The sequence below is a fragment of the Dipodomys spectabilis genome, unplaced genomic scaffold (genome assembly GCF_019054845.1).
Source record: "Dipodomys spectabilis isolate Male_0828 unplaced genomic scaffold, ASM1905484v1 ptg000190l, whole genome shotgun sequence".
NCBI classification, from domain to species: domain Eukaryota; kingdom Metazoa; phylum Chordata; class Mammalia; order Rodentia; family Heteromyidae; genus Dipodomys; species Dipodomys spectabilis.
In genome coordinates, this window is record NW_024870867.1 from 3,288,042 (window position 1) to 3,313,652 (window position 25,611).

The window sequence follows — 25,611 nt, forward strand, 5'->3', positions numbered from 1 at the left end:
CTCTTGTGATTTCTCATTTACTAAACAGAAACTGATTTTAGACCCAAAGAATAAAACATCCTCTTTCAAAACGGCCACGAGTTTTCTCAATTACATCCTTTGCTGCTCAATCTCTGCACTGTTGTTCCATCAGGTTGAGAATGCACATAATGCAATGGGTACTTTTCCCATATCAGTTTCAGTGCTGTGCTGGATGCCCTGGGATTAGAAACCAACCTTCTGGTCAGGAAGTTTCAATTAGCTCTTCAAAGGAGTGACTATCACATATATTTTCTTATGTCAGTTCAATTTTATGCTACAGAAATGTAGAGGCATGCAAAGGGAAATTTATAACTTGTGAGCACACCAATTCCTATGCATGTGGGTCCCGGTACCATATCTTATGGGAAAATTTCAGTGGGCTAAAAGAATTAAGCAAAATTAATACATGTTAATGTTCTACAGAGATATAAGGCTATAAATTTTTCAGCCTTATAGCACTTTGTAGTATTTCAACATAAATATCCAGAGAAGAAAAGGAATGATTCAAAACAAAATTGTTGATTTAATAAAACAAACTGTTTAAAATAAATTGACTAAACTGAATTTAAAGTGTTACCTTCCAGTTTTAAAGATGATATGATGGTATTAGAAAATAAATATATTGAATTCTCATCCCTGCATTCAAATTAGGAAAGCAGCGCTACAATTTTATAAAATGTTATAGTGTTATATGTGGTTCATCAATTCTAAGAAGCACATTTGCATATTTAACATCTGTGAATTTTGTTTCTGTTTACAAGTACTAAAAGGTTACAACTACAATCAGTTGACACTACCTCACTTTGCAATATCTCTGAAATCTAGAGGTTTTAAATCTGTGGCATTTTAAAGCCAATGAAATCCTTAAAGTAAAAGATTTTCTATTCTTCATTTACCAAACACAAATTTAAAAGAAGCTTGTTTAACTAATTGGTATGGTCAATGATCTTCTATGATTTCTTAAATACAATTATCTTAAAGTAACATTTGTTTATTTCCTTGTTATTGTCTTTTTCACTATTTGAGAGAAATAGGTCTTGTCTTGCTATGTACACCAGGCTGGTATTGAACTCACAATCCTCATACCTACTTCAGACTTCCTAGAGGTAGGATTATAGTTATATGTCACCATGCCCATCTCTAGTATTCTTAAATCAAATAATTCATCAGTATCAGGCTACTATGCCTATTTCTATGTCTATATTTTACAGTAGATGTGCAAAGAGGTTTCAATAAAACAAATCAGTTTACATGTTTAAATTCCATATCATTAAAAACATCACTGATTCATTCAGCAAGTAGCTCATAGAGTAGTTAATTTATGTTATACATAGACATACACACTGTCGGTAACAATCAACAAATTCCTTGCGCCAATATTCTAAGTCTGTGACATGTAAACTTTAGTAGGTGTTAGGGTTTAGATTTTAAACATCCTCCCCTGAAGGGCAATATGCTAAAAGCTGGGTCACCAGCCTGATGGCACTATCAAATAAATTATGGAAACTTTAGGAGAAGGGGAGGGTGTCCAGTTATTCACTGCTTCCTAGACAGTAGAAGGTAAGCAGCTCCACTCAGCCACAGAGTCCCACTGTCTTGCTTTATTGTCACAAGCCCAAAGCAACAGTGCTGAGCAACCAGGAGCTGAAATTAATCAAATTAATCCTTCCTTTTTTAAGCTGATCTTCTCAGGTATTTCATCATAGTGACTAACACCATAGGGGTGACAAAACAGATGGTGATACGATTGTAAGCGGTAAATAACATAAGGGGAATGGTATTGCCAGGGGGTAAAGGTTTATTTATTGCAAAAAACATTGAAGAAAGGCCCTCTGACAAGGTACCATTTGAGCAAAGACCTGAAGAAAGTTATAGAACAAGAGATACCAACTAGAGAATGAAAGATCCAGGTGAAGGGACAGCAAATACAGAACTCAGGAAGACTGAGGCATTTCCATTTTGCCCATGGACCATCAAGAAGGCCAGTCTGTCTCAGCTGACTCAAAGCATCTCCAGAAATACTCAATGGTCTCTGTCTTTCTCCAGGTGCTTCTAATGATGTATACTAAGTATAAGATCATTCTCTGTCAAAAGTCTCTGAAAACCTTGTCAAAAGTCTCTGAAAACCTTTTATCAAGCAAAGTCATCCCATTTCAGTATCTTGTTTACGTTTTTCTTATGAATGGCCACTGAGTTTTAGCAAATTCATTTTAGCATCTGTGGACAGTTATATGTGTTTCTTTCTGTAATACACTGGATAGCATTGAAAGATTTTTCTAAAACTTAACCAACCAACCTAACATTGGTGAAAAACTTACTTTGCTACAAATCAAATTACTAACATTTCATTTAGCATGTGTGCAATTATAAATTGAGCTGAGTTCCTAGTTCGGGGGTGGGGGTAGGAGTGGCTCTTCTTCCTACATGCCATTACCATTTCATTGGACTTATCAATCGAGCTGGGAATCTTTTCATGTTTGAGTAAATTAATGATGCAACTTGGTAAAATAAGAATTAACTGATCCTTTAAGTTTAATAAAAATTACTCAGGTTTGCTTAACTATATCACTTTTTATCCATTCATCTATCAATTGATGGGACTTTGGGGTTGCTAATTATTGTGAATAATGCTGTTATAATACAGGTTCATGCTTGTACTCTGATCTACTCAGGAGGCTGAGATCTGAGCATTGCCGTTCAAAGCCAGCCTGGGCAGGAAAGTCCATAAGACTCTTATCTCCAGTTAACTACCAAACCGCGCCCCACCTACACACACACAAAAACAGAAATGGAGCTGTAGTTCAAGTGATAGAGTGCTGGCCTTAAGTATAAAAGCTTGTGGGGGGGAAGGGAGGGGAGAAGGGTGTTGCACTGAGTTCAAGCCGCAAGATAGGCACCCAAAAAAAAGTCATGGGTTTTTTGCTGCCTTTTTTTTTTGGTCGGTCCTGGAGCCCAAACTCTGGATCTGGGTACTGTCCCTCAGCTCTTCAGCAGAAGTCTAGCACTCTACAATCTGTTTTCTTATAGTTGGTTTAAAGACTGTTAGTATAACTTGGAGAAGAAAAGCTAGAAAACAGCTTTTATTGACAGATTTAGAAATGATCCATTCTCATAGGAAATGAAAAACGTTATCAATATTTTGCATTTTACCTCATCCAAACAGTTAACACGAACATTCTTAGTGGATAATAGTGTTCCAGCTTCTTGGACAGTACCTGGAGTGGGGGGAGAGATAAAAAGGTTAAGATTGTCACTGGAATTTTTTAAAAAAATCTAATACCAAGGCAATAAACTTTTTTTTTTTCTGTGCTAGGAATCCAACCCAGTCCCTGTATTTGTGAGGCAAATACTCTACCATGAAGCTACATCTCCAAACTAAGGCAATAAGCTTTAAAGATTTATAACACCTAATCCCATACTATTTATTTCACAAGTAACTCTTCCCCCACCCCAGGAGTAGACTTGCAGAAACTACATTGGTTTCATGTTGTTGTCCCTTTCATGACATTAAACTGGTCACATTTTCTTCATGGCAGTAGGAGAATAACCACAAAGCATAAGACTTCATATTGAAACAAACCTTAGAGCCAATCTAATCCAAATTACCAGTGAAGGTTAAATTCCAATCCTCTTCCATTGGAATTCAAAATGCACAACATGGCAGCCCTGGATCTTGTGAATTGATGGCACATTTGTAACAAAATGTCACGTTTTGGAATTGTTTGGGTAAAACATATCTGCAAACAGCTTACACTAAGCAAAACGAAAGAAATGTACATATCACCTGATTTGGAAGAAATAGTTGTATTGTCAAAAGTTTATAGAATTCACAAACTTTATAGACCATGATAATGACAATTTGCCTTGTGAAGGTTAAAAGGTGTTTGTGACTTTAACTAAGTATCACTATCCCACAATACTGTGAAATTTACATCATCACTTCATCTCAATAAAAAATTATTTCAAAAAAATCTGGTACATAAAAGCACTCCTCTGTCAGTCTTCAGACTGCTACATTGAAAGTGATCGAATTTAAACGTGAAAGGCAGTTCTCTACAAACGTGGAAACAAGCTGTAATTGGGCCACAATTAGCAGGTTTTTCCAGTCTTATGTGAGATAATGGTAGAAGCCAGTGCGTGGCTACAGGATAGAACATAGCTATTAATCCAAGAAGCCACATGTTCTGCCAAACAGTTTCTAGTTTGACTGGGAAGAGGACAATGAGAGTAAATGTACCCTGGGAGAAAGGATGAGACAGCCTGTCCTGTAAAACAAGGTCAGGAACATCTCTGAGGAAGATGACTTCTTCTCTTTGGAGAAGTTAGGATTTGAGAATGGTAAGTCTTCTTTCATCTACTTGTTTCTTAAAGGCAAGTCACATCAATGTCCCTTACCAATAAGAGAAATGTCTCTTGGGTAGGCATGAGCACCACTCTATTGGGAAACTGTCAGAAGAATGATCGACACGGCTTTGGTGTTGACAGCAACTATTTTTGCAAGAGGTGCATTTATTCTGACCCTGAACTCTCATATGTAAGCAAGTTCTACCTTAAACCTTATCCTTCCTTACCTATGGCTTCACTTCACAGCCCTTCTCAATCTGCTTTAGAGAAGGATAAGAACAGAACGGAAATCCCTGCACCTTCAAATCTGCACTTGAAGAAAATGCCTTGATTGAAAATCACCACCTTCTCCACTGAGCATTCACTGAGGTTTTTTCTTTCTTTTTTTGCAGTAAAGAGAGAATGCCATGGGGGATAGTGAGCATGTTGAAGACTGCTGCAGGTTAAGAAGAGGATGGGGATTGCAATCGTAAACATTTGGATCTTATTAGAGCATTGCTGCTAATTCTATAAAATGTTAGTCCAGTGGCCAGCAATCTAAATTAATCTGTCTTGCCCAGAAACAATCTGAAAAGAAAGATAAGGAGTGCTGTAGTTTAGGGGAGGAAAAAAAGATAAACTTTTTTTGTGCTAAATTCTTTTTTTTTTTTTTTTTTTGGTCGGTCGTGGGCCCTGAACTCTGGGCTTGGGTGCTGTCCCTGAGCAATTCAGCTCAAGGCGAGCACTCTACCACTTGAGCTACAGCGCCACTTCCTATGCTAAATTCTTACTCAGTAGTCTGAGTACTTTACATCTGCTGTCAAATGTTAGAGGTTTTCCATCACATCAAGCAATTCAACAGCATACAGCAATAGAACATCCTCAGTGTTTGACAATTTGCTAGGACAGCTCATAGAACTCAGGGAGACAAAGGGATATAGATGTCTTAAGAGTCCAATGGAGGAGACCCCCTTAGGGTAAAGCATAAGGAAAGAGGCACAACACCCTCTTTGGACATTCCATCCACTAACAATGTAGACATTCTGAACCCAGTCACAGTTCAGGGATGTTTATTATAGAAGCAGGGAGGATAGTATATAAACCTAAAGACTCTGAGCTTCTAGTCATCGCTTGAACTTTCTAATGAGCAGCCCATACACTGAAGCAATTCAAGAGCCCACCATGGGTCCACTAACCAGAACAAAAGACACTCTGTCACCCAGGAAACTTCCAGGGATTAGTATCTCTGTTGCCAAGAACCAGGGTCAAAGATCACACATTAGATCAAAAGATGTATACAGCACCCCTACTGATTAGAAACAGCTGAGAGTGTCTTAGTCTCTGTGTCAGGAGTAGGGGCAGAGAGCAAATAGATAATTCTTATTCTATCATACATGCACATTACATGAACACAGACACACACACACACACACACACACACACACACACACATACACACAAGCACACACCACTCATTAGCTGAAGCCTGGCTGCTTGAACTATAAGAAACTAGTTGAGAAAAATATCCCAAACAGTTAAGGAATCTATAGGAAGAGGCTGGATTTTGGAAAATAGATGAGCAAAGTGCACTGAGAGGAAAAAAGAAATTGTGACAGCATTTCATTTGTTGTTCTTCATTTACTGGCAAGTAAGCGGGAACCACAAAAGGACTTAGATAGAGCAGAAACGGAAAACACCTGGCTGATACACAATTTGACCTCTTGTCATTCCTTACTAGGAGGCTACTCTCAGACAATAGTTTGCAATTAAGTTTGAAGATCAATTGTTTTACTCTGGGAAATAAATATGCTCAATGTAATTGGACAAATTATTTGGGTAGGAAGGTTCACTGCTCTCTAGGAAAGGGCATACGTTCAGCCAACATTTACCCTCCTGTAAGGCAAAACTCACCAGGTCTCTAGGAATAGAAGTAATATTGATGTCTGTTCCCCAGCAAAGGAATTCTACAAGCTGCTCAAACCAAAGAAGAAAACCACAACACAACCTGCTTCCTTAGGGTGGGAGTGAATGATTAATCTGGGGAAAGACGCATATCAACAGAAAAGAGGTAATATGAGAAGTGGCATGATGGGCTAGAGGCATGGATCAAGTGGAAGAATGCCAACCATGGGCAAACAAAGCTGAGCAAAAGCACAGAGTCCTTAAGTTCAAGCCTCAATGTAGGCACACAAAAAAGTGATATTCTCATTTTTGCTTTTTTCCCACTGGGGATTTTCAGGACTACTCTGAAATTTAAACAGATTTACAAAACCCACATCCTCATGTGTGAAACACCATCTCATCCAACCCATAGGATTCTACAAAGGACCAGAGGCTTGCTCAATTGTGGATCCATTATTTTGTATTCAGAGCAGCACAATATAATTTATTGTTACATTTCTAGTATCTAGATTGAGACTAGAGGTTACTATTAAAGATAAACAGATGTAGCCAAACCAAACCAAATGACAGAAGCAAACTAATGATACTGTTTCCAGCAACCCTTCTAAAAACCATGACATTCCGAAAGGTATGCGTTGGGTTATAGGTATAGATTCTTCCAAAATAATCATATATTTAAAATAATCATATATTTAAAAACTTACAGGTTTCTAATTATAATATATATATATATATATACTTTAATATAGTGGATTTGTATTGTTTCCAAAAGTCTTCAATTTCAGTGCCATTGTCTATAAAGGGTAAATTAACATAATCAGCAACCAACTCCATGCTTCCCTGAATTGTGCAGAAGGGACCTGCAGAGGAGAGGAACTTGACCAGATGTCTACCAACACCCCTGGAGCCTTGTGGTACACATTGGGCTGGCTGGTGCTTTCCCTTCCACTCTGCCAACTCTGTCACACTTCTGCTACACAGAATTGCAAGAAATGAGAAAGCAGGCAACACAGTGTTGTCAATGTTTGACCTAACAAAATGTCAGAAGGTGTGACTATCATCAACCAACCCCACATTTTCATATGGAAAACTTAGGCAAAGTCACTTGCACACGGAAACCTCACCAGATTCTAAACCAGATCTGCTTTCATAGATGGTGCTTGCCATCCATGCTGCTCTCATAATTGCTATAGCTTAAAATTAATGTACAGCTCACCAAGATTAAATGTAAGAAGTTCGGCACCAGTGGACCACACCTCCTAGTTCTATACAGGACTGAGAATCTAAGGAAAACTCTTAGAAGCCAGCCTGGGCAGGAAAGTTCATGAGACTCTTATCTCCAAAAAGCTAGACCTGGAACTGTGGCTCAAGTGATAGAGTACCAGCCTTGAGCAAAAAAGCTAAGAGATAGTGCCCAGATCCTGAATTCAAGTCCTAGTACTAGTATAAAATAAAAATAAATAAAAATTAGTTAAATATACAAATACCCAAAAAGTACTGGAATTATGCCTGGCTTGTAATATGATTCAATCAATGTCGGGTATAGCTATCTTCTCATATCTTCGATATTTTCTCGAGAGAGCAATGATGTCCTACAGCCCTTCATTTGGCAAGAACACATGACATACTGTATCCACTTTGTTTTTTTTATTGGCCCAGGGCCAGTTAAAGTGATGAAACACAGCATATGTGCACTGGTAGGCTCACAAATATCACATGCTAATGAAAGCTACATGCATATTGGTCCTCTTCCATACCATCTTTGGAATAAAACTGGATGTCCCAGAATATAGCCAAACAACCCTGTTTTCCATTTCAGAGGTCTATTTTGTGTGTGCATGCACATAGTTCAAACTGGAGTTTGAACTCAGGGCCTGGGCTCTCCCTTAGCTTTCTCACTCAAGGTTGGTGCTCTACCACTTGAGCCACAGCTCTATTCCTGGCTTTTTTCTGGGCTTCCCAGTCTTGGCTGGCTTCAAACACTTATCCTAAGAGCTCAGTCTTTTGGGTAGCTAGGATTACAGGTGTGAACTGCTAGCATCCAGCTTCAGAGACCTATTTTATGTAACTATCACAGGTTTCTACTTTTAAAAGAATATGTGACCACTTTGGTTTATTTAAAATGAGAATTCTTATTGCTGGTGGATGTGAATTATCTGTTGTGTCTTTTTTGCCCATACAGTAACTGGCACATATATCTCTAAATCAAGTCCCACAGTCACCAAAGGCAGGGAGAATTACCCAGAGACAGGCAGTACTGAAAGACTGAAATGCCAAATAGATCGTGTGAACCATGCAATAAAAAACCAACCCAAAGGTCCGGGATTCCAGGTAAACAGCACTTACATAAATCTAGCTGTGACTGACTGAAAGTTGAGATCTAATTAGATGGCACAGTTCATTGCCTGTTAATTTCACACCCGGTTTGTTTTTTTTTTTGGAGGGGGGGGGCCTGAACTCTAGGCCTGGGCACTGTCCTTCAGCTCTTCAGCTCAAGGCTAGCGCTCTACCACTTGAGCCACAGCGCCACTTCCGGCTTTTTTCTTTTTGCTTATGTGGTGCTGAGGAATCGAACCCAGGCCTTCATGCATGCAAGGCAAGCGCTCTACCACTGAGCCACCTTCCCAGCCCCCGATATATATATATTTTTTTTAACATTTAGACTTTCCTTGTTATTGAGAAGAAATTCATCTTAGTCTCTGAGGATTTAGATTTGAGTTTGACCTTAGATGGAAACTGCTGCAAAGTCTGGCCTCTTGGCATTTCGCGGGGGGGGGGGGGGGGGGGGGACGACGAGGGGGGTGCCCCAGGAGTAGGGCTTGAACTCAGGAACTGGGCACTGTTCCTTTAGCTTTTTCACTACAGGCTAATGCTCGATCGCTTGAACCATAGCTCCACTTATGGCTTTTTTTCTGGTTAATAAGAGTCTCTGCTTTGTCTGCCCAGGCTGGCTATAAACATAACCCCCAGATCTCAGCCTCCAAAGTAGCTAGAATTACAGATGGGAGCCTCTGGCACCCAGATGTGATGTGGCTTTCTTATTCTTGAATTTAAAACAATCTCATTGCCAGGTGCCCGTGGCTACTTAGGATGCTGAGAGCAGAGTATCCTGGTTCGAAGCCAGCCCAGACTGCCTGTGAGAATCATCTCCAACTAACCACCAAAGTGGAGGTGTGTGGCTCGGGTGGCACTGTGCTAGCCTTGAGCAAAAAAACTCAGTGACAGTGCCCAGACCCCAAGTTCAAGCCCCAAGCCCAGCACACAGGCATCTAACACACCCAATCTGCTTAATCATGCCTGCGGGCCTCAGCATCCTCATCCCAGAATAGCGCCTGAGAAGCTTGAGGTCACGTTGCTGACACCTGCCTGGTAACAGGTAACGGGATTCTGCAGGAAATTCCTCGGGGACGTCCACTCTGGGACTGAAGGGAAAACATGGCTCCTGGCTCCTCCGGGTGGCTCCTTTCCTACCAACCCGCGCAGCGGAAGTGGGACAGGCATTGGCAGCGAGGAAAGGAAAGCATCAGGGAGCAGATTACTAGATAGAGCCGGTGTAGCCAGAGCCGATGGGTGCGTGTGGAGGTCTGGGCAATTTCCTTGCCTCTCCGCAGGTTCCTAGCTCCGCCGCCGTCCTCCCGCACTCCTGGAGATCCTGGATGTAAAAACCTCCAAGCGGCCGAGGACAGACCTAGTTCTGTGCCCTTATAAAGAACCCTTCTCGCTGAGCGGTCCCGCCACCCCCAAGTGGGGGCGGGGACCAGCGAGCGCTCCAGATCTTGCGGCCTCCGGAAGTCGAAAGGGCCCTGCGGACACCAACCTAGGAACGTGGACCCCCTCCAAGACCCACGCTGCTCAAAATCATCTGAGGAGTTTTAAAGCATGCACGTATTGAGACCCACATCCTGGGGACTTTCATTATAACCGGAGAGAAAGAATAGAAATCTACATTTCCAAGCAGCTGGTTTAGAGGACAGGCCCGGACACCTCTGCTCCAACCCCAGCAATGTGTGTTCCACTTCTCCCGCCCTGCAAAACCAGGCCCTAGACCAAAGGAAAAATGTTTCCGGAGCTGACTCTCAGCCTAGGGTCACCAGAGCCGGAGGCTTCCCCAGCCCCAGCATTCGCCACGCCCCCTAGCCAGGTTGGCCAGGACCTGGTTGCTAACCCAGTAACCCATACCTTTCCCGATCACTTCCAGTAGCTCCTTTTCTTCCTGGGTCAGCCCGCCTTTCTTTATGTGAACCATTGCTCCCGCCAGCTTGAAGGTTATTTTGTTTCTGTGGAAGTGTTAAAAACAGAGAGAGACAGAAATAAAGAGAAAAGACGTGTCTGCGTTACGAAAGACAGCTGCAATGTGGCAACTTGAGAACAGGACACAGAATAGCCAACTACGGAAGCGCTAGACTTTTCTCCTAGCTCCCTGAGGCCGGCGGGCTCCGGGCGAGCTCGGGCGAGCCGGGCGGGCGGTCCCTGCAGGCCCAGCTGCAAGACACCGCCCTCCACGCGTCATTGGCCGGGCTGGGAGGCGGAGCTGCAAGAGGAGTCAGCAAGAGACTCCAATTGGAGTACCCGAGGAGGGAATAACCAAATAGAGAAAAGTGACGGGGGGGAGTAATTATTTCCTACGGGTCCGACCATCTCCATCGTAGCCTATTCCGATATTTTCGTGCACAAAGTATTCTTCCTCTCCATCGTATAGCCCCGTTGCCCGTGTGTAAATTCTGGGTGGTGCGCAGAGGCCCTCGGACGTGGCTCTTTCTTCTAGGGCAGCCCCGGGAAGAGGCGCACACCGGGAAGCGGGCGGGGCGGGAGGAGGGGGCGGTGCAGGGGGCGGGGCGGAGCCGGGTTCCGTGTGTCTATGTCAATGTGTCTGTCCTTCACTCCTCCATTGTCTGCCGCCGCCACTGCCGCCGCCGCTGCCACTGCCGCTGCCGGGACCGCCGCAGCCCCCAGCCCCGCGCGTTGTCGCTACCTCCTCGGACAGGTAAGACGTCGGCCCTGGTGAGGCCGAGACCACCCGGAGCGGGGCCGGGGCTGGGCCCGGGCCGCAGCCTCTCCCGGGGACTCGCACACGGGGTCAGAGCCGGCGGGGAGGAAGCATGTGCCCGCGAGGCGGGCTGCCTGCCTCCCGGGGTGGAAGTGCGCGCTCCACCCCGACCCCACCGGACACACGATCCCGCTGCTGTGCCCCCTGGACTCGCCACGCTCGGCCTCCCGCGGAGACCCCGGGACCGCGCGCGCGGAGCGGGCGGGGTGGCCACGCGGTGAGAAGCGGCGGGTTTCGCACGTGGTCTCGTGCGGGGCAGCGCCCGCAGGCCGCCTCTTGGAGGCCGGGGCTGGGGCTCCGGGGTAGAGGTGAAGGGGAGAAGCATCCCCTGGCGCGCCAGGGGGACGCAGGAGGGGAGACTCGGAAGAGCTGGTTTGGGGGGGACAAGCCCTCCCCCCTCCATTAACTCATCGCCCCCCCACTCAACTACTTGTCATCTCCTTTCGGCCTCGGGAAGCTGGACACGAAAACCCGAGCTGATTGCCCTGCGGCTCCAGTTAGGGATGTTTGGGGAGCAATTTACACTCGCTCTCCCACTTGGTTTAGGGGAGAGCGCCGGGCGGAGGGGGTGGGGAGGACGGGCCTCCCGGCTCCGCGAGAGTTCCCAGCCTCTTTGTAACTCCGATCTTGAGATTTATGGAAATAGGGAGGGGGAGCCGTGGAGAGGGCGGAGATTACCGTGGTGTTGCGGTCTATATATAGTCTCAGATTAGGCTCTTAATCCAGCCTTCATTCAGCTGTGTAGCTTCAGGGTTCCACCACAGGTAGATGAGGGGTAAATGTAAGTGTGTCCCCTCCTGGGATTCACACTTGGCTTGTTAAAATGTTTGTCCTTCACCGAAGCACTTCCACCCCACATTTGCATCCGCCATGAAAGCTTTTTTAGAAACTATTATTTACAGTTATATTGTTGTTTCTCTATAGACTAGTATTGATGTTTCTCTGAAGACCCATCTGTGTCAGAGAAATACTTGAATAATCGGGTAGCTGGTTTTTCGTTAAACGTTTCCTGGGCCTTTCTTTTCTTCCCACATTGCCATATAGAAAGTGAAATGTATTTTTTTTAATTCTCCTTTCTCCTTCATTTTGCTCAAAGCCTTTACTGGCAATTCTGAAAAACACTGGGACGGTGTTCATTATTATCCCTTGGTTTTAATAAAAATTAAAAACAATTCCCATCACCTTCCCATCTCCCCCTGCCCCCAGCCCCAGCTTCAGCTGTGGGAAAGGGGAGGGGGAGAGCAAATCTGTGCCAGAACGTTTCACATGAAAATGGTTTGAAATTATTCATCTCAATGTATAACAAAGCAACTTTTGTTTGGTGATGCTTTAATAATGAAGAGGCTGTTCAAACCAGAAATAGGGCTTTTGAGAGTGACCAGTATTTTGTAACACTTAAGACTGCTGATACTACCAGGATTACAATTGATGTATAATGTATCATGCTAAAGGAACGCAAAAACCTAAGAAAAGGCTGAAAGAGTAACCTCAGCATGTGACTTAAACAGGGGAGGCATAGGCAGCATTGAAGACTTTAGTGCCAGTATTTCCATCTCTTATGCCAAATCTGGGCCATGGTTATTTGAAGGTCACACCTGTTTGTCTCACTGGGGTTATCAGCTCCTGAAGGATAACAACTTATTATCTATTCCCTTGGTACTTTCCTGACACCTGGTTAGTATTTAGTCTTCTGTGAATACGTGACTTCAGTCAAGTTAGAGTCAATGACATTTAAGGACAAAGAAAATCTAACATTTTGCCTAGAGATGGAGATAAATCATACATTGTTTATGAATTTCTGCTAGCACATTCTTAATGGATAGTGTTCATCACAGGGGTTACATGGATAGGTCTGTATACTGTAAATATTTAATATAAAAATCAGCTTAGCTAATGAGCTTATTAAAATTCATTCACAGCAAAGAAGTTTTATTGATAATTAAACAGCTCATCATATTGAGTATTTAGTCTGTTGCAGATACTCTACCAGATGCTTTGCATGGAATTATTTTAATCATTTGTCTTAACAACCCAAGAATTAGCCAACATTATCCCTATTTATGAAAATAAGAGAAAAAATTTAAAATACTAATTTCCTCACAACTCCCACAGTTAGGTGCTGAAATTAGAACCTAGATTGGCCATATTTAAAATTAAAACCCTTTGTCTTTCACTGTTTTGACAGGAAGGGGAGATTATGCATTCTTTTGACTGGCAAATGTCTTTGTAGAATATAGGTAATATTTCTGAGGTTTTTTTTTACTTAAAAAAATGAGGATGGACATACTAACACATGCATAATAGAAATTTAATTATATACTTCTGAACCTTAATCTTTCTAAAAATAATCATTTTTGTAATGTCTGAAATATTCTTACATGTGTCATGTCACCTCTTTTTCTACCACCACCACCTTCAACTTCCCATAGCCTTTGGTTGGGGAGATTCCTTAGTACAGGGCTTCTCCCTCCCATCTCCCAGTTGGAACTAGTTCAAGCATTTGAGTTCAGTAAACACAGCACCTATCAACCTGTGAGTAGTCTTCCCCGGTCTCTGGCCTTTCGGTGCCCCCTCCCCCCCCTTGAAAAAGGATCCAACTTGTGGTCCCAGCAGACATTTCCAGTCCACCAGCCCCTCCTATACTTTCTGCCCTAAGGTCACCACATTGCTGGTTCCCTAAGCTGCCAGTAATTTCCACCTCTTTGTTCCTGATTTCTCTTCCTGGAATAAACCTCCCTTTTCTTCCCTTCACCCATCTGATAAACTAGTCATCTTGCAACATTTCTACTTAAGTGTTAGGATTAATTCAGTTTTCATGCTGGCTTTTCCCACCCTGTCCAGTGTAGACTCTAGAAAATACGTTTTTTGTGTGTGTCTGAACAAGGGGACTAAGGACAATCTGCACAGGGAATGATCCCAGCAGAATTGACCCTGGCCACCCCTTTGATACTACAGTTACCGCCATTGCTTCTCAATCTGGATTCCTAAGGAAATACATAAAACAGGTACCTTTCTCATCACATTTCATTGAGGGTTTTTATTTATTTATTTGGGCCCCTTCTCACTGTAGACTATAAATTAACTGGGTTGAATTTATTTCTGGTCCTCATGATATAGCAGTTTTGTAAATTTAGCGTTCAGTCAGTACCTGCTGAGATGAAATCTCTTGTTATTTTAGGTGAATTTATTTCTCAACTTGTCTAATCCTTCCTGGCAATGTGAGGTGATATGGCACGAAGCACATTCAGCCATAACCAGGGGCAAAAAGCTGTGAAATGTTTTGAATTCAAGCTTCTTGATTTTCTGAGTGCTGTCAAGTAAGAAAAAAAAAAATATTTTTATGGCACACGTGTGAAGTTTTTTGCACTGAAGTCCCTGGTCTCTAGCTCCCTGCTTTAAGAAAGCATTTATTAAATAGTTGTACAAAGGTAAAGTTCATCTTTGAAGTTTCAAGGTACTATTTTTCTTAACTTTGACTTACATTTGGTACATTTCTTGACTAGATACTTGATGAAGTTAAGAATTTTAAAAACAGTTTTATACATGGTTGTATTTTCAAAAGGTCTTTTAACAGAGATAACATTCTGAATATTTCAGAAGAGAATGATATGACATTTGAGATTCACTGTAATATAATTCTGTGACATTACGGGACAGAGACTTGAGTAAGAATATAAATGAGACAAATTGAGTAGGTTGTTAGTGGTTGAAATCAAATGATAGCTTCATTATACTATTCTATTTGGGGATATGTTCAAAATTTTTCCATATGTTTGAACTTTTCCATAAGGAGGTTTTTAAAAGGAGAATTTGGAATTACTACAGCCCCTAAAAAAGTTGTTGTTCTGTGTGTTTTATATAACTACAAAAGAAATATGAATAGAAATGTTCTTTCTTTTCACTTGGGGTTTAGCTCATACCATTATTCAGTTTATCAGCAACACAGTTATGCCTATATCTACAAAAGATTATCTTATGAATGGTGCATTCCCATAAACATCACCTATTAACTTCTCAACACTACGAAAGGGTAGGTGACATTACCCAGTTTTACCCATCTCCAACTTTTTTTTGGAAACTTTGAAGTAAGTTTGTAGATAAGTCTGAAAGATAACACTCAAATGTGTCTCAGTTTAGCTGAGACAGTCAAGATGTGAATACTGGGCAGATACTGATTTTCCTATCACTTTGCCTCATCAACAACTCAGAAGGCATTATCAAAAAAGGAGTACAGATCTACTGTGAGCAAAGTCAGCATTGTTAGCATAAGAACATTAATATAGGAAAATCAGGACCACAGTTGGGACATTCTGTGCCTGTTAGGTTTTTGCAGGTAGAAAGGGGGCTTATTTAGATACCTTCTTTCTTGATGTTAAATTTCTTTTGAAAGCTGGAAGTATGACTTAGTGGTAGAATGCTTACCTAGCATGCTTGTAGCTTGGGTGGGTTCTCTAGCACCACTTCAAATAATTATTTCATATTTTAGATAGTTTCACTATTATTTTTCACATGTCTTTGAAGAGTTTTCAGAGGACATTATTAAGATAAGCAGGTCATTCACAAGAACACTCATTCTCAGGCCTCCCTGCTTTCCCCATATTGAAGCCACAGACCTCTTCAGCAAGATCTTGTGGGCAGTTAGGTGGCTTGTTCTAAATTTGGCATGTGTTGAGTGAAGAGTGCCAGGAATGCTCAGATAGTCATGTTTGTAAGCTATCTGCTTTGAAAGAAAAATAGATTAAGATAGCTCACTGCACCATCCTTGTTCCAATGCCAGAGATAAAGTTCTCATGTTCTTTCTTGATTTTTATTTAACGTTAGATGTTTTCTTATTTTTTTAACATAAAAAAAGAAAAAATGTTATGATGATATAAATAAGGAAGAGGAAGGCCTCTTGTTGTTGTTGTTGGTGGTGGTGGTGGTGGTGGTGGTGGTGGTGGTCAATCATGGGCCTTAAACTCAGGGCCTAGGCTCTATTCCGTCACCTCTTTTGTTCCAGGCTAGCATTATACCACTTTGAACCACAACACCACTTCTGGTTTTCCTGGTGGTCAGTTGGAGATAAGAGAATCTCATGGGGACTTTACTGCCCTGACTGGCTTTGAACTACAGTCCTCAGGTCTCAGCCTCATGAGTAGCTAGGATTGATTACAGGTGTGAGCCACCAGTGCCCTGTCAGGATGGGCACTTTTTAATCATTAGATATACTGTTAATTTTCAGCAAGCCTCCATGGTAAGGGCTATAGACATAACAGTAAGCCAGTGTGGAGTGTCCAGTTTTATGATGCTGTTCTATAGTCATCCTTTCCTTTTTGAATATTTATGTGAAGCGCTTTGACGCTTTTCAGGCTCATCTGTAGACTTTCCTTGATTTATGATCCTTTCTAAGAAGAAGTGGGGAGGGGCATGAATGTTTTTCTTTGGGTACAAGGTAAAAGAATAGGTCAATTATAAACAGGAAAGGGGCCCCAAGGAGACAGGCAGAGGAAACTGCTGGCTAGAGGGAAAAGGATATGGCGCTGGTGTTGGAGAATGTGAAGATTGTATTTTTTGTTCACGTTGAGCCTATGCAGGAAACAATTTAAAAACGGATCCAGTAGTGTTACAGCAATCATGGTGCCATAATTTCCTAATATTTGTATGCCCCTAGGAGACAGTATTTTAATTAAATCCTCCCGCTAAAGATAAGAGGCTGCTTTCCTTAATAGAGCTTTATGGAGAGCTCTTTGGTATTTTGGAGGCAACATATGCTAATTCAATTCATCTAAGTGCTGAACTAGACTTTGAATTAATATTTATGCTCTACTCTATCTAATTCCAAACTATAAAAATCTGTGAGGCAAATAATGAAAAAGCTGCCTTCAGGAATTATATAAATAACTTTCCAAGACAGTGAAACAACTTGGGCTCTTTCAAAGAGCACAGAGTCCAGATGGTTCTTGCCCTGTCTTCCATTCTATATAATTTCCTGATAGTCAGGGATCTCTCTGCTTGCATCTCCACTGTATCACCAGTTCTAAAACCAAGTACATTGCTTCAAACATGCTTTGACCTCACCAGGCTTTATCTGAGGTGTAGATTTAAAGCCAGGATGCAGAAACAAGTTTCAAAACGCTCCATTCTTTATGGGTGTCATTTTTAACTACAAAAAAAATCATATGGTTATTAAAGCATTAACAAACACAATCGCACCTCCAGTGTATGATAGGATGTATTCTGACATATTAGAGATCACTCATTTATATCTTCTTGCTGCCTTTGGGTGGGGGGGAGTCCCTGCTTGGGACAAAATTTCACCTTCTAGGAAGTAAGTACCACTGGACACCACTGGACACCTGCAATCCTAGCTAATCACGTGTCTGGGGTCTGAGAATCACAGTTTGAACCCAGCCTGGGCAGAAAGTCTGTGAGACTCTTTGCACCAATTAGTCACCAAAAAAGCCATAAGTGGAGCTGTGACTAAAGTAGTATAGAAGAGAAAAGAAACAGAGAGCAAGCACAATGAAATTCATCTGATTCACTTTCCATTGTTCCACAGATCAGGTATATTTCACAAATGATTCCCTATTTATTCGAATTATGTTAAAAAATGTGATTGAACAAGTTTGTAGTACTGCACTAGTCTTATCCACACCCCACACCTTTAAATTGAATTCATAGAATCTATTCCTTTGGTTTCAGAGAAAGTAGTCTCTCATATTATTGATGGGTATGCCCCAATTAGTATCAGGTCCTGTTCTTATTATGTAACGTGTGTGTGTGTGTGTGTGTGTGTGTGTGTGTGTGTGTGTGTGTGTGTGTGTGTGTGTGTGTGTGTGTGTGTGTGTGTGTGTGTGTGTGTGTGTGTGTGTGTGTGTGTGTCTTTTCAAATACAGTTTCCTCTGCTAGACAGGCTTGAGCAGGTCCCCTTCTGGGAGGATGGAGCAGAATTTTATTGGTTGAGTGAACTAATAAGTGAGTAAATGTTTGGATTCATCCCTACCAGCATGATTGAGGTTTTTGAAAGTATTATCATGGTTGTTTGATTTAAGTGCTTTTTAAATTATTTATTTGTTTGGTTTTTGGTGGTGATAACTCAAATCTGAGCTCAATCTTGTGCATGCTAGACAAGCACTTTACCACTTGAGCCACACCTCCATCTCTTTTTTACGTTGGGTTACTTTTCAATTAGGGTCTCACTTTTTTCCTTGGACTAAACCATGTTTTTCCTACCTGTGCTGGGACCACAGGCTTAGGCCTCTGTACCTAGCTGATTGGTTGAGATGGAGTTTCCCCAGTTTTTTTTTTACAGACCTGACCTTGCCTTGAACCCAGAAATTTCCCTGATCTTCACCATTAGAGGCATGATCCACCAACATTACCATAGGTTTTGTTTTATTTTGTTTCTTCCATTAGTTACAGTGTAGGACTTTTTTTTTCCCAGAAGATTCCATTTTCCTCTCCTCTTTGGTTAAAACCTTTTACTACACTTTACTAACTCTTAGTTTAATAGCTTATCTTTGGACTTCTCATTTGAACCAAGATAATCATGCTAATGTAATATTAGAACTGATGATACAATTGTATTGTAATTTTTTTGTATGTACATTCCCGAAGAATGGGTTTTCATTTTTAAAGAAACTATTCTCTTCACAAGTTTTTACATTCACATTATTATAAATAATTGTCGGGCTGGGAAGGTGGCTCAGTGGTAGAGCGCTTGCCTTGTATGCATGAGGCCCTGGGTTCGATTCCTCAGCACCACATAAGCAAAAAAAAAAAAGCCGGAAGTGGTGTTGTGGCTCAATTGGTAGAGCACTAGCCTTGAGCTGAAGAGCTGAGGGACAGCGCCCAGGCCCAGTTCACCAGACCCAAAAAAAAACCAAAACAAAACAAAAAAAAAAATTGTCAAGCGTTATCATTAATGAATACTAACTTACATAATGAAATAAACCAGCATAATGCAATAAACCCAGATTCTTGGAAGATATGAATCCTCAAGTCAGCACTTTGTAAAATATGTATTTACTCTATTGAGACTTCAGTTAAACAATATACATCTCTGAAATCTTTTTAAATGTTATTTTTATTGTCAAAGTGGTTTACAGAGGAGTTACAGTTACATAAGTAAGGTAGTGAGTACATTTCTTGTTGAAGTTGTTACTGCCTTCCTTATTTTTCCCCCGCTTTCCCTCCCACATTCCCTCCCCCCAAATTGTACAGATCATTTCCAACATAGTGTCATGTGAGTATCACTGTTGCATTGGTTTACCCTTTGTCCTTTGCCTCACCATTTTTTGTTGTTGTTGTTGGCCAGTCCTGGGGTTTGAACTCAGGGCTTGGGCATTGTCCCTGAGCTTCTTTTTGCTCAAGGCTAGCACTCCTACCACTTGAGCCACAGTGCCACATCCAGTTTCTTTTCTGTTTATGTGGTACTGAGGAACCCAACCCAGGGTTTCATGCATGCTAGGCAAGCACTCTACTGCTAAGCACATTCCCAAATTACTTTTTGATGTCATAAATGAAAATCAGGCTTCTTGATTTACGGTCATCCATCTTTTTCTTTTTCCTTTTCCTTTTTCTTTTTTTTTTTTTGGTGGGGGGATTGCTAGTCTAGGGGCTTGAACTCAGGGCCTGCGCACTGTCCCTGAGCTTCTTTTGCTCAAGGCTAGCAGTCTACCACTTGAGCCACAGTGCCACTTCCAGCTTTTTCTCTTTATGTTGTACTGGGGAATTGAACCTAGGGCTTCATGCATGCAAGACAAGTACTCCACCACTAAGCCACATTCTAGCCCTCATCCATCTTTATAATGAAAAGTACTTAACTCAGCTTGGTTACTTAATCTTGCTTTTTTTGTCTTTAGTTTTTTTTTTTTTAATAAATACATAACAGAGCCAGGCACTGGTGGCTCATGCCTGTGACCCTAGTTACTCAAGAGGCTGAGATCTGAAGGACCTTGTATTGAGGTCAAGTAAGGAAAAAAAGTTCAATAGATTCTATCTCCAGTTAACCAGAAAAATCCAAGGCTGGAAGTGTAGCTCAGGTGATAGAGCTTCAGCCTAGCAAGCATCAAACCCCACATTCAAACTCTAGTACTCTCAAATATACAAGAGATATAATATAGTTGAATGTTGAAATAGACACACCTCTTAGCTTTAAAATGATCATGTGGTCTTCTTAATAGATTTTACTCAGTTTTCTCCAATAATTTCCTAAGACTAAACCCTCATACATATCAATTCTTCTCCCCTTGTGATGACCATCAAACAGTGATTAATTTAATTAGCGCAAGTTAGAGTTATTTTTATTTGAAAGCCTCCTATCTTATTTTGCATGCATACTTTTTCCCCACTGTGACTTCAGTCTTTTTTGAAGTTTCATTTTTATGTTTCTGTATCAAGACTGAACTGTGGGAAAATATTTCCATGGCAGGAATAATACAAGGGGTACAGGGTGTGGATAAACCAATCGTGTCTAGGATTCAGGTAGTGTAGGTGTGTGTATTGGGTTAAAAAGAACATCCTTTTTCTTATATAGCAATAAGGGCATTTAAATGTGTTTCCCCCTTGTGTAAGGAAAAATAGAAAATATTTATTTATTTATTACAACAAGGTTCATCGAGTTAATTTGCTTTTTCCTTGAGTGTACCATCACATAGTTGGGTTATTTCTCACATTCCAGCTAAGCCAGTTCTGAGGGGCTTAGAGAGTTATAGAGTTTAGTTTCCTGGGCTTTTTCTGCTTCCTAAATCATTACTCCTGCCAGACTTCATTCCCTAAAATGCCTCTGGCTTCCTGTGTTTGCCTTTGCTCCATGGCTTTATGTACATGTTTATTTTAATTTCTGAACAGTTGGAGAGTAGGTTGTATATACTGATCTCTTGTTTAAGTATATATTTCCTTAGAATAAGGTACTTATACAACCACAATGCAACAATAATCAGTACATTTAATGTATAGACAGCATGGTTATATTAATTATGCCTTTTTTGGCCATCTTAATTTGAAACAGTTATGTAGTCATGGTTTTTTAGAGCCATTGCCATTTTTGAAGAACACAGACAAATTGATTAGAAGAATGTTCCTATTTGGGCATTTGTGATTAGATTTAGATCTTGCATTTTTGTCTACAATACCTTGTGTACTCAGTGCTTTATCATGTAGCATCTGCATCTCAGTGCAGATCCTTTGAAGATAGGAATCCATTGTCTCTTAATTAAGGCTTTATCTTGTCTCTCCAATGTATATTGTTTCCTTTTGTAGCTTATATGAAGGTACTTTGAGGCTCTGTAAATATAATTAACATGCACTTGTGCCCTGTTCATGTTCTTCCAGATTTAGCATGAGTCTAGTGTAATAATTGCAAAATGATGGTTTTTTTTTTAAATTCATTGTTAACCTCTTTCTGTTTATTAGTTGGCTTTCTACTAAAAGAAAAGCTTTCCTGTTTTACTGCTCTTTGTGTACTGATTAAATTCCATTATACTTACCCTCTCTTCTAGAGATGACCAAAACTTCTGCAGACATTGCAATATGGCCCCTGAGAGCAAAATTATCAATTATCTCTGGGTAAAACTACTGTTTTCATGCAATGCCTTACCCATAAAAGACACTGTAAAATATACTTGATACTTCAATAAATACACTTAAGCCACAGCTGGACATTTGATCCTTGAATATTTCCTTGTTTCTTGACATTATTTCCTTATTTTTCGAGTTTTACAATTTCAGTTATAACAATGTTATGTAGACAAAGGTTCTGAGGATCTTATCTAGGGCCCAGGTTTTGGGGCATTTAAACATCAAAATTAACACATTTAGTTTGAGGAATGGATTGTCTAAATACCAAGGTTGCAGTGACTTTGGGTGTTGTTGTTTGGGTTTTGATGTTTTTAAGTGTTGAGAAATACTTGTGTAAGTATAAGGCATCTAGGAGAGTGAATGGCTTGGTCCTTCTAGTAGGGATTCATTGACTGAAAGAGTAAAGAGAGTGTGCGTACTACCCTAAGATTCTTTCAGGTAAGGAGGAGTTGATTGGTTAAGTGAAAGTTTAAACTAGGAACTGAGTTATAAGAAGTTTTTTGCATAATGTTTCATTGGAAGCAAGTAAGTGACTTGGTGTAATAACCTTGTTTCTGTTTATGAAAATTGTACATCAATAATTTTTTTTTTGGGGGGGGGGCCAGATCTGGGATTTGAACTCCAGGCCTGAATGCTGCCCCTGACCTTTTGTGCTCAAAGCTAGCATTCCACCACTTGAACCACAGCTCCACTTTGGGTTTTTTTTGTTTTGTTTTGGTAGTTTAGTGGAGATCTTCAGATCTCAGCCTCTTGTGTAGATCACTGATGTGTGAGCCACTTAGAAACGTGAAGGAGCTGTTGAAATGTTAATTGTATTTTTTTTTTTTTTGGTTGGTAGTGGGGCCTAAACTCTGGGCCTAAGCACTGTCCCTCAGCTCTTCAGCTCAAGACTAGCGCTCTACCACTTGAGTCATAACACCACTTCCAGTTTTTTCTGCTTAGGTAGTGCTGAGGAATCAAATCCAGGGCCTCATGCATGCAAGGCAAGCACTTCCCAGCTACAAGTAGGAAATGGAAATTTAAAATGGAAATACAAAAATGCAGACTTTGTCTTGATGTCTGTGTTTTCTTAAGAGAGATTTAGTGTAATATAGTTTTGTGTGTGTGTGTGTTTTTTACTATGGTGTATATGTTTATAAACATGTTATCTGTAGCCAAATCAGAATTTTTTTTTAAAATTTAATTTATATTAGAACATAGCTCCCTTGGGCTTAGGTTTAGGTAATCCTTTTCTTATAAGATAAGTGATTATACAATTTAAAAGTCCACCATTAATGAATGTTCTTCACTGGAAAAAAATGTTTGTGAATTTTTAGTATAACTTACTAATTTTCATACTTTTTTACTTTCATAATTTTCTTATATTAATAAGGATAAGAATGAAGGAGATGTGAATATGGCAGTAATATTTTTGTACTAAAGAAGACATATTGAGTCTTTCTTAAAATGCTTTTTCTAGACTTTCTGCCATCTTAAGTCTGAAATTTTTGTTAGGACATTTGATAAAGGTTTTTGCAGAGGCTAGATGATTTTAATTATGAAGATGCTGTAACTTACAAAATAATGATAAGAGTATGAAGCAAGCTAATGCAACACCTTGTGCTGTGATATTTTAGGCACGTATTTAATTGATTGCTCTAGAGTGTTAATAATTTAAACCTTTAGAGCTAATATCATTGTTTTTATTTCATTTGAGAGAACTTGTCTCCCAGAGGTGCCCTGGATATGACATGTTCTGTAAAGGATTTCATGATGCTTATTCTGACAGTTTTAGCCTTAATGGAAAGGAGAATCACTTATAATTATGAGTAATTTTAAGTTCTTTGTGGGGTAAATTATCTCACTCATTTCAAGTACGGAATGAAGAGTTCTTCAAACTTGCTGCTAAAAACAAATGACTTCGAGGGATGGCTCATATTTGCTGTACTTCTGTGTTGGTAAAACATGTTCTACTTTGGAGATAATGAAAAAAATCCTATTTAGGTATATTTTTGCCTGGAAGAAAAAAAAAAAAAAAACTGGTCCTGGGGCTTGACCTCATGGGTCTGGGCAATGTCCCTGAGCATTTTTGCTCAAGACTAATGCTCTGCCACTTGAGTCACAGTTTCACTTCTGGCTTTTTGATAGTTAATTGGAGATGGGAGTCTTTGAACCAGAATTCTCAGATCACTGCCTCTTGAAGAGATAGGATTATAGGTATGAGCCACTGGCACCCAGCTTATTTTTTGCATTTTTAAATAAGGATAGCATTGCCCAACATGGTAGCCATTGAGTCACCTTGACTATTTTAATGAATAAAATTGAAATAAAATTAAACATTTAGTTCTTCCGTCATGTTAGCCACAATTCAAGGGCTTGGTGGCCAAATGTATTTATAGCTACCATGTTATATAGTTTAGGTAAAAAACAATTTCAGATCTGTTAGATATATTGTTCTAGAAAGGGGATTAACAAAATGATCTCAGTAGACCAATCTGGTCTACTGCCTGTTTTGTTAATAAATTAATAAATCTTCATTGGAATATTTGCATATTGTGTGTGAAAGCTTCTAACAATTTTGTGGTCCTTGCCATAGACGATTATGTTCCTAAGGTTGTGGTTGTTTGAGTAGAATTATTATTTGTATATAGCTTATGTTGGTAGTACAGTATACGCATACTCTAAAGCAAATTGTCATAGTTCAAAAACCAGCTAAACCAGAAAAGTTAAAAAATATTGTAAGATGGAGCCTCTGAATCACTTCATTATAGAGACAACAGTAAGATTAAATCTTTCTCTGGTAGATTCTTTCACTGAAGAGTCACCATGCTCACATCACACTACTTTGGTGTCTGGGGCAGCTAACAGTATTAGTGCCAGGAGTCCAAGCCATACATTTGGCCCAGTGTCATATGTGGGCCAGAGGTCCTTGGTCCTTAAGGGAGATGGAACCTGCATTGGACTCTAGACTAGTTGAGATTAGAATGGAATTTGGTGGAGTGATATGTACTCAAAGAACATATCATGAAAGTACTTAATTCATTAATAAGTAGTTTCCCTGTGTGTGTGTGTGTGTGTGTGTGTGTGTGTGTGTGTGTGTGTGTTATGAAGGTTTGAACTTTAGGATTAACATTTTTCCAATAAATCTAGTTTTTTGCTTGTTTGTTGATTATTTCCTTTTTCTTTTTTATCCTTTGGCGCTGGTCCTGGGGCTTTTTTGCTCAACCACTAGAACCAGCTCAACTTCCAGCATTTTGGGTAATTATTTGGAGATAAGAGTCCTATGACTTTTCTGCCTGGCCTCGTTTCCACTCATTATCCTCAGATCTCAGCCTGCTGAGCAGCAGGGATTACAGGTGCCAGCTACTTACTTTTAAGGCAGGGTCCTACTATATAGCTCAGCCTGGCCTATAACTCTTGGTCCTTCTGCCACAATTCAGCCTCCTTAGTGCTGGGATTGCAGATGTATCCACCATACTCAGCTTCATATAAATTTTAATAATGTTCCAAACCATGGAGCTGTTAGATTTTGGTGGGTGAGGAGATTATATAGTCTACATGTGTTTAGTTTACAGGGCTTTGATTTTGGTTTGTTTTGCATTGCTTTTTAAAATGCAATCTTATTATTAGAGTGTTATATAGAAGGGTTGCCATTCCATAACTCAGGTAATGAATGAGTGCAATTTTTACTTTGCTTTTTTTAATGGGTGCCAAACATGATACATCAATTATACCCCCAGAGGAATTTATCTTTAAGGATTTAACTCTGCTATTTATAA

General features: G+C 40.4%; 2 protein-coding genes across 2 annotated transcripts in view; one reads left to right on the plus strand and one right to left on the minus strand.

The window, feature by feature from the left end:
- Ankmy2 (ankyrin repeat and MYND domain containing 2) overlaps nt 1-10,710 on the minus strand; it is a 28,983-nt gene extending 18,273 nt beyond the window's left edge. The window contains exons 1-2 of the mRNA XM_042695817.1: nt 10,426-10,710; nt 3,172-3,236 (exon numbers count right to left, since the gene is read on the minus strand). Coding sequence (XP_042551751.1) covers nt 3,172-3,236; nt 10,426-10,492 — 132 coding nt within the window. The 5' untranslated portion in view covers nt 10,493-10,710. The remainder of the gene's footprint in view (nt 1-3,171; nt 3,237-10,425) is intronic.
- Nucleotides 10,711-11,073: 363 nt separating this feature from the next.
- The window catches only part of Bzw2 (basic leucine zipper and W2 domains 2), a 54,880-nt gene continuing 40,342 nt past the window's right edge, over nt 11,074-25,611 (plus strand). Inside the window, exon 1 of the mRNA XM_042695819.1 lies at nt 11,074-11,230. The gene's annotated coding sequence lies outside the window, so the exon portion shown is untranslated. The remainder of the gene's footprint in view (nt 11,231-25,611) is intronic.